The sequence below is a fragment of the Herpailurus yagouaroundi genome, unplaced genomic scaffold, assembly GCF_014898765.1.
Source record: "Herpailurus yagouaroundi ecotype Mexico unplaced genomic scaffold, PumYag 62680, whole genome shotgun sequence".
Lineage (NCBI taxonomy): Eukaryota > Metazoa > Chordata > Mammalia > Carnivora > Felidae > Herpailurus > Herpailurus yagouaroundi.
In genome coordinates, this window is record NW_024416515.1 from 1 (window position 1) to 9,643 (window position 9,643).

The 9,643-nt window shown below is 47.8% G+C and overlaps 1 protein-coding gene across 1 annotated transcript; it reads right to left on the reverse strand.

Annotated features, from left to right (window-relative positions):
* Positions 1-3: 3 nt before the first annotated feature.
* LOC121024278 (class I histocompatibility antigen, Gogo-B*0201 alpha chain-like) lies at positions 4-1,209 on the reverse strand (the record flags this gene model as incomplete). The annotated part of the gene is made up of 3 exons (XM_040466534.1): positions 1,043-1,209; positions 487-756; positions 4-288 (listed from the first exon to the last, which is right to left on the reverse strand). Coding segments are annotated over exons 1-3 (628 nt in total), but the record flags the coding sequence as incomplete, so codon positions are not given.
* Positions 1,210-9,643: the final 8,434 nt, after the last annotated feature.

Here is a 9,643-nt window from a genome sequence, read left to right on the forward strand (position 1 = left end):
CGGTCCCGGTACCTGCGCGCAGCAGCGTCTCCTTCCCCATCTCCAGGTATTTGGCGAGCCACTCCACGCACACGCCCTCCAGGTAGTTCCTGTAGTGATCTGCCGCACAGGCCACCTCCCACCTGCGGCGGGTGATCTGTGCCGCTGTGTCCGCCGCGGTCCAGGAGCCCAGGTCCTCGTTCAGGGCGATGTAATCCGCGCCGTCATAGGACACCTGACTGTACCCGCGGAGGAGGCGGCTGTTCGGTCCGATGTCACAGCCATACATCCACTGGATGTTGTGTGATCCTGTCCCCGCCCCCAGAGCAGCAGTGATTAAGGTGAAACCTAAAGTAAAACCGCCTATAAGCTCCCTCGGACTCTTCCAGGGTCCTGGGACGGAGGTCACGTGGCCTCGGGGCTGCGCTCAGACCCGGAGAATCGGGGCGGCCCCGGCCCGTCCGTGGGGATGGGGGTCGTGACCTGGACCCGGGCCCTGGCGCTCACCGGAATCGCTCTGGTTGTAGTAGCCGCGCATGTTCTGCAGGCTCACTCGAAATTTCTGTGCGTTGCTCTTCGCGTTCCGCGTCTCCCGGTCCCAATACTCTGGTCCCTCCTGCTCCATCCACCGCGCCCGCGGCTCAGACCTCGGATTCAGGGTGTCGGTGTCGAACCGCACGAACTGCGTGTCGTCCACGTAGCCCACGGAGATGAAGCGGGGTTCCCCGAGGCCGGGCCGGGACATCGCGGTGTGGAAATACCTCAGGGAGTGGGAGCCTGCGGGGGCGGAGGGGCTGAGACCCCGCCCGACCCTCCTCCCCGCGCGGGTCCCGGGTCCCAGGGGGAGGCGACAGGGAGGGCAGGGCGTGGGGGACCCGAGTTGGGGAGAGCAGGGCGGAGTCCGAGAGGGTCGGGGGAGGGCAGGCCAGGGAGGAGCAGGAGGCGGGTGGGGGTCTGGGGTGGGGCGGAGGACAGTCGCCTTCCCCATGGGTCCCGCTTCCCCGCCGGGCGGTCTCCTCGCTCCTGCCCTGCAGAGTCCCTTTCCTCCCGACCCCGCACTCACCCGCCCAGGTCTGGGTCACAGCCAGGGCCCCCGACAGCAGCAGGAGCAGAGTTGGGGGCATCACGACCCGCATCCTCGGGGTCTGGGGACAAATGTCAGCCTCAGGAAGCGGGTGCTGATACTTGATACCCCGGAACCGCGGTGCCGCTGATTGGCTTCTTCGGAAACCAGACACTAATAGTGTGAACCGAGGCCGCGTCATCAGTATCCAGGCAGAAGGACCTGACACAGGTTGTGACAGGGAGAAGTGAAACCAGGGCAGATGGGGACTCCCCAACACTGGGCTTCCCTGCCCCCGACGCCTCCCTGGGGCCAGAGTCCCTGAGAGGCGGCCGGGACCTGCGACTTGGCCTGGACGCCTCACCTACTGCACAGAGCTCTCTTTGTCCTACTGTGTCCCTGAGTCGTGGACCAGGAGCTGCGTGAGTCCCTGATTCTCCAGCATTTTGTTCTCAGGACATCTCTCCAGTCTTACAAATTAGTGAGGATCCCAGGGATAATTGTGTGCCTGTGGATTATATCGATCCTTATTTACCACAGTAGGAATAAAACAGGTTCAAGTATTTATTAATTCATTTACAATCATATGAAAACAGAAATATTGTTTGTATGGGAAGTGACATGTTCCCAAATAAAAGGGGCAGTGAGAATAGTGGTTTTGTTGCATTTTACATTTTTGCAAGTCTCTTTCTTGTCTGTCTCCTTAGAAGACCGCTGGATGTTCAGATTTGCTTCTGCATCTATTGTGTTGTTTTGGCTGAAGTATATGAAAAAATTTATGTCCTTGACCAAATATAGGAGAATAGTATGTGTCATAACCTTTTCAGATAATTATGGATATTCATCCTTGATTCTATATTAAAACTACACACCGTGTATTTTCTTGAGGTTATTTGCAAATTGGAACCTGAAACAGTATCATTGACTGTGTCTTTCTCTGTTACATTAAATCCATAGGCCCATCTGTACATGGAATGGATCTTGTACTAATGCATGAATGTTTTTAAGTCACGTGTCGTGTGTTGTTTCACTAAGTAATATAGGTGTTCCAGCATTGATTAGAGTGGAATTGAATTATCAAAAAGTCATTTGTTCTGGGGCACCTGGTTGGCTCAGTTGGTTAAGCATCTGGCTTTGGCTCAGGTCATGATGTCATGGTCCGTGAGTTCAAGCCCCGCCTGGGACTCTGCTAACAGCTCTGAGCCTGGAGGCTGCTTAGGATTCTGTGTTTCCCTGTCTCTCTGCCCTACCCCTGCTTGCACTCTGTCTCTCTCTTTCTCTCAAAATGAATAAACATTAAAAAAAAATTTTTAAAGTCACTTGTTTTAATATCACAAATCCCAACAAACAAGGTGGTCAGTACTGAGAAGCTGTCAAGCTTCTAGGTGGATCACAGTTTAAATGGGATGGGCTTCATGAGTGATGGGTTCTAAGGAGGGCACTTGTGATGAGCACTGGGTGATGTATGTAAGTAATGAATCACTCAATTCTACTCTTGAAACTAATATTAAACTGTATGTTAACTAACTGGAATTTAAATAAAAACTCGAGATAAAGTAATAGTGAAAAGCAGTGATTGCTCAGTAACCAGCACAGGGAGATGTTCAGTATTTTGTGGGTCGTACGGTGCCTTGTTTTTGTCCGTAATTGGACAAAGTATTGTCATGGTTTCACAGTCTCCTTGTGTGCTGTCGATGTTCTGTGAGATGACTGCCTCATGTCCCACAGGAATAATATGGCCCAGTGGTGGCATCAGCCAGCTTCTGACCACACTGAGACCCACTGTCAGTGTCAGACCAGTTCCCGATTGAGGACTGCTGTTTCTTCTGTCTTTAATTCCATATTTTAAAGTAGCTAACACCCATCAATAATAATTAAAGGGTAGGACTCCTGATCTCATGGTTTGTGAGATGGAGCCCTGTCTCAGGCTCTGCGCTGACAGTGTGGAGCCTACTTGGGATTCTCTCTCTTCATCTCTCTGTCTCTGCCCCTCCCTGCTACTCGTAGTCACTTTGTCTCTCTCTGTCTTAAAATAAATAAACTTTAAAAAAAAATCTGGACGGACTTTTAAATCCTTAAATATTCCCATATACATTGGCCCTGTTAGGGTTCTTAAATATGTTTATTTCTACTTGTATCACATCCTGAGGAGAAGCTTTCTCTCAGCTTACGGATTGTGCAACTTTTGACACTAAAACTACTCCCAAATTAGGGTAGGTCTTAGGTTTAATGTTTCATAAGCTGGAATATCGGTCACGGTCGTTCCAGACCCTAGTTCCAATACTTATCCCCTTGTCATGGAGTATCTCATTCCTGTCTCTTAACATGTCTGCCAGATTTGGTTACTATTCTCTGTATCTCCTCAGAGGCCGATTTGCTGAGGAAAATCCAAAGCAAAGGAGAGAAAGGAAGAGTAATTATCTTTAGAGGAAAAAAGGAATCATGTAGCGGGAAATAAGAGGGACTTAGTGGGATTCATGCGGAGGGTATACTTCCAGAAATCTCCCACTCTGGCACATTGTCCCTCTCCCCTCCACACACACCCATGGGCCCACATCCCCCTACTCTCCACACACAGGCGAGATCTTTGTGAAATCTGTGCAGCATTGCATTGACCTGGCCCAGCTCCTGGTGGAGCAGAACTTGCCAGCCATTGCCATCCATTGCGGGACGCCCTGGGAGGAGAGGTGAGTGAGAGATGGAAAGATGTCTTGTGTCCTTGGGAAGAAATGAGACCCCTGAGATAAAGGACTGTGAACATTTTTATGATTGTCTTTCTGACAAAAGCTTTCTTAGTATCAGTAGTTTAAAGGTCTTCAATAACGAATTCTTGTGGCCAGCAACCTATGTGGCCAAGGCATGGACATTAAGCAGGTGAACTCTACCATCAACTGTCACCGGCCTGGCGATTCCCACACCTACCTGCATCGGGTAAGCTGCACACCCACACGGACATCCCAGTGTCCTCTCCCAGCCCCTGATTTCCTATGTCTTCGTACATTACACCCTCGTCCCTCCTTTTGGGTGTCTTCCTACTTTGGGGTCTTCCAGTGCTACCCTCTGTCCCCTTCCAGGAGGCCTGAGCAGGCCAGTTCCCCCAAGGGCTTGGCCATCACATTTGTGTCAGGTGAAAACATCCTCAGTGAGGTGCAGGGTCACACTGAGGGCAGTAGCAGTGAGCGGCCTGATGAGATGGACATTTTCTCCTCCAGTGAGTACTGATCCCATGAAATTGGTTCCTCCGACTCTTCAGAGTCTCCTTGTTCCTTAGAGACTTTGTCTTGAACCATGTAGTCCAGAGAATGGTGCCTGATGCCTAATGGGTGCCTGACAAGTTTATGTCCTGCGACCTTGATGCCATGTTGGGATGTTTTGTTCATTTCTACATCCGGTCCCTTTCCTCTCTCATCCAATTAATTGTTTTTGCACCCCAGTGTCTCCTCTGACCCCCACCCCACATGAACACCTGCATGTATAGAGGTCTGTGTTTCTGCCGGTCTCACTTAGCCTTCCCATGCCTTATTGTAACTGCACATTTTCACTGCAGTTGCAGCCATGGGAGAGGACGCACCCGTTCACAGAGCCTGATGCAGGTCTCACACCCACGAGCCACGAGAGCCAGGAGATCATACGTGACCTGAGCTGAAATCGAGTCAGATGACTAACCCACTCAGACACTCCTATGGTTTATACTCCCTAATTAATTTCTTTTTAAAAATATTTTAACTTTGAATATAGTTGAAAGACACAATTACATTAGTTTCAGGTGTATAACACAGTGACTCAAATTCTATTACATTTTGTTTTTTTGAGAGAGAGACAGCCAGAGCAGGGAAGAGAGGCAGAGGAGGAGAGAGACAGAGAGAGAGAGAGAGAATAGAGATTCTTAAGCAGGCTGATTCCTGCGGGACTGGATCCCATGGCCCTGGGACCATGAGTGGAGAACCCACTGCCACCCAGGGGCCCTTCACCCTCTGTCTACACCATGCTGTGCTCACCAGAGTGTAGCTGCCACCTGTCACCAGACAGTGATGTTACAGTATCACTGACGATATTCCCTTTGCTGTGCCTTTTATTCCTAAGACCTGTTCCTTCCATAGCTGGAGCCTGTGTCTCCCACTCCCCTCACCCACTGTGCCCACCCTCCCAACCTCCTTCCCTCTGGCAGTCATCCGTGAGTTCTCTGTATTTATAGGTCTGATTCTGCTATTTGCTTGTCTATTTATTCATTTGTCTTGTTTTGTAAGTTCCATATATGAGTGAGATCATATGGTACTTGTCTTTCTCAGTCTGATTTCTTTCACGTAGCAGACACACGGCCCTTTTGTCCATCTATGTTGTCACAAGTGGCAAGATCTCATCCTTTTTGTGGCTGCATAATAGTCTACCGTGTGTATTTGTATATGTGAGTATATACCACACATCTTCCTTAGCCATTTGTCTATGGGTGGACACAGGTTGTATCAGTGTGACTTCTACAAGAACCTCACACACTGAACATCATCTGGGTTGAGGGCGCCCCCTGGTGTCTGGGTCCCTGTCCAGGTGCTGGAGCTGAAGGAGACCCTAGGGAGGGCCTGGCTGAGGTGGAGAAAGGCAGCTGGGTCTTCTCTCCTTAGTCCTGTGGCCTCACGTGGGGTGGAAGGTCAGGGGACATCCCCTACTTCTCTGCTCTCGGGTGGATTCTGACTGAGAAGCCTGAGTGGGGTCTGGACTATAAGTCAGGTACAGATGTCTGAGCAGAAGCCTGGGTGTCAGTGGGGAGAGGAAGAACTTTCTCAACAGCCCTGGACTCCACAGGAGTCAGGCTCAGGGGTGAGGCGTGATTGCAGGAGAGGAGAGCTCAGGAGCCCGTGCCATTGCTGAGGTGTCTGTGTCCCTGTGCACTTTGTCCTCCAGCCCCGTGATGGTGATACGGGAAAAAGCGAAAAGTAGAAACACTTCCTGGGACTTCTATTTCTAAACGTTTCAAAACTCAGTTAAAACAAAAATCATTTCTGATGTGGAAATAGCATCTCAATGTCTATACAATGGTCCTTAGTGTGGACATGCATACTCACAGTTTGTGAGTGGACCTGCATCAGGCTCTGGGCTGACAGCAATGAGTCTGCTTGGGATTCTCTCTCTCTCTCTCCTTTTCCCTCTCTCTCTGACCCTCCCCTGCCTGTGTACTCTCTGTCTCTCAATAAAAATAAATAAACTTTAAAAAATAAAAGAATTGGTGTTTTCACTTTTGGGGGATAAATACCCAACAGTGCAATTATTGGATTATATGAGAGTCACTATGTTGTAAACCTGAAAGGAATGGAACAGTGTGTAAGCTGCACTAAATAATAAGAAAAAAGAGATAATCAGAAATATTAGAGAACACTTTGGAAAGGAAGACATGAAATGTCACACACATATATTGGTAATAAATAAACACAAAGAACATGAGCGTGTGGAATATGTAGAGAGACAGGTCCTAAAGGTGTGTTATGAGCGGATTGCAAAGCAGAGGCCTACGACTCTCCAGGAGCCAAAGCCTTGGTCCCCTGGCTCAAGCGTCTTTGATTTTTGCAAATTGTTGACAACACCAAGCACATACAACATAGTATTTGGCCTCTTGACAGGTCATGTACCTGCAGTGTTTTCCATACTGGGTCATCAGTACATCTGGCACCAGACAAAACATTCTTATCTCTAGGGTGGCGCCCAGATGATGTCTTTCTGGAGAGAGCGAGCAGTCCCAACGGCCTTTTGTCCTGGGAATGAAACTGCTTTCAGTTTCTTGCTGCTCTGTCCCTTTCCTTCAGGACATTCTTACGGTGCATCCGGCCTGTTGTTCTCCAGCACCTCCCCCTTTCTGTTTGTATTTGATGGACTGTAGGAGGACATTGCATAACCCGAACTGTTGGTCGATATGTTGACAGGCTCATCGTCTGTGGCACAGACTGTACATCTAAAGATAAATACACCGCATATTAACACAAACAGAATAGCAGTAGAGAAGCTAAAAATCTTAACATGCTCTACAGGGCTTAATTTTCCTCATCCCTCTGATATACTTTCTAAGATCTTAGAGCGAGATAACATGTCCAGATTGGTTTTGAAAGTCTCATATATCTGTGCTTGCAGATGTTGAATGTCCATAGACACATTAGATTGTCCGAGCAAGTGCCTCGTAACATCATTCCATGGAAATTTATTGTTATTAAACGGTAATGCGGCTACACATATTGATGTAGTGTTCCAATCACATTGTAATATTTGTCTTTGTAGGCTCAGTAATTGACCTCCCAGCAGCATCACACAGCCTGTTGTAGGTCTGCAAACTCACCAGACAGTCGACTGTCAATATCCCGTTGTGTCTGCCAAAGTTGGTGCGATTTCTCCTGCCATTGTTGCACAAATTGTACTGTCTGCACAGATTGGTGCGACGAGACAGCCGCAGTAGCTGCGGCCACAGTCACAGCAATAATGCCTATGAGAGCTGCAACAAGCATTCCAGCAAACCGTGGGGATGGATGAAGAGCTCGCTGTAGAGCCTGGTCCATCAGATACATTTCTGAACAATGTTGCCATGGTTGAGACATGTGAAGAGGCAGCCACAGGCCAGGGAGTGCTCTAAGTAAATATAAACTTTCCAGTGACAGAGTATAAAGTATAGAATTGTTAAGACAATATTTATATGTATAATGAGCAGTTAACACAGATTATAAGGGCCTCAGAATCATTCCAAACTCTCTGTCGTTTTAATAGTATGCATAGCAAACGGACACAAGCCCGTATGTACTAGGTACTATTGATGGTGAAAGATAAAGTAGAAATGTTGCTGGAGCTGTTTTTATACTATGTGCCTTTCCAGGTATGGAAAGGGTGGGAGGCAGCAGTTAATTTCCATAGATGCTTTTGTAAGGGTCCTGGTTGTAAATGAGGACTGGACGCAGAAAATCCCCCACTGTGCCAAACAATTAAGTCATTAGCAGTGTTGTGGATAGTATGATTGTGCACACACCATTGTAGATTTTGTAACGAATTTTTAAGGCCAGCTGAGCCCATAGAGTTCCAATCAATGACACTTCCATAGGAAGTATTTAAAGGAACTCGCCTATCTCCCATCTACATGCCTCCCAAGTCACCCATCTGTCCCATTTTGACAATGTACGAGTAGCGCAAGACAGAAACATTGGAGGAGTGTCATTAATTGTAAGATTGGAGCCAATCAGAGAATGGGCTGATAGTATGAACATATGTTTGTTCCGGGTCCCATTTTTAATAATAGATAGCCATGCTTGAGGCTGACTTTTGAGACTGTGTTTCCCATACCAAAAACATATAGGACGACCTTCAATCCCTATAGTATAATCATCCATAACAGTACCTTCTTCATTTGGCCTACGTGGTCCTCTGCTGTCAAATGGCCCAGGGGTCCATTCAGTGTCATTTGTATACACCGGCACAGGGGAGTCATACCAATTGAGTCATATCCTGACTGAGAGGTGGATGAGGGGTATAATCCCATGAATTATAGTTATCAGGGCTTACTTTAGTAGTTATAACCGCGAGCATTGCAAGGAAGAGGTGAGCAGGAGTTTGTGGGCTGCAAGTCTGCATCAATATTTTTTCAGCATCATGTGTCAACCTCTTAACTTGTGCCCAAGTAGGAGGTTGAGCGACCTCATGTACCTCGGAAAAGGGTGTGGTGCATTGGGCACAATTATCAGTTTCTGGATGGACATTCTGTGAAACTCTTTGATTAGTGGAGTCATATTGAACTGATGTCGCTTGGTTCGGCTCATGCCTGAATTTCAAGCCATGACTGGGTAACCACTGATAGCCTTGATCTGTAGAGACACAAGCATACCGTTTGCCCCACACAACAACCTCTCCCTTTTCCCAGTGTCCCTTCTCATCCTTCCAATATAACAGCTGATAAACAAGGGTGGCTTTTTGCCTGTGCCAGTGTACCTCAGCAACAGGACATGTATGGGGTCCTTGTGTGTCCAAGAAGTTTAAAGTATATAAGGCACAGTGTAATTGTTCCCATGATGTAGGTTTAAGTCCTTCCTCTTTTCCCCCTTTTTGTTTAATTAACAAGGTCCCCTTTGACCTTGAGGGTTATAGGGAATGCCAGTAAGAGGAGCAATTTGTTGGGCTGCAAAGAAGCGGACTACCTTATGAGATACATATGCAGGGCCATTATCCGTTTTAATGCATTGTGGGATACCTAGAATTGCAAAGGTTTCAAGAAAATGAGCAATAACGTGCATAGCCTTTTCTCTGGTACATTCCGTGGCCCAGATCTATCTGGAGAAGGTATCCACAGTAACACGCACGTAAGAGAGCTTACCAAAAGCTGGAATATGGGTAACATCAGATTGCCAAAGTTCATTTGCCTGTCGTCCACGAGGATTCACTCCAGAGGTATATGGAGCCACAGTGAGGGGCTCGCAAGAAGGACGGGCACTAACAATATCTTTTGACAGAGCATGTGTTACTGCGTGTCTATGGGCAAGTCCTCGAGCATTACTATGGTGAAGCATATGCTCCTGTTGTGTCATCTGTAAGGTGCCTTGTAATAAGCCATCAGCAATGGAATTTCCTAATGCTAACGGGCCA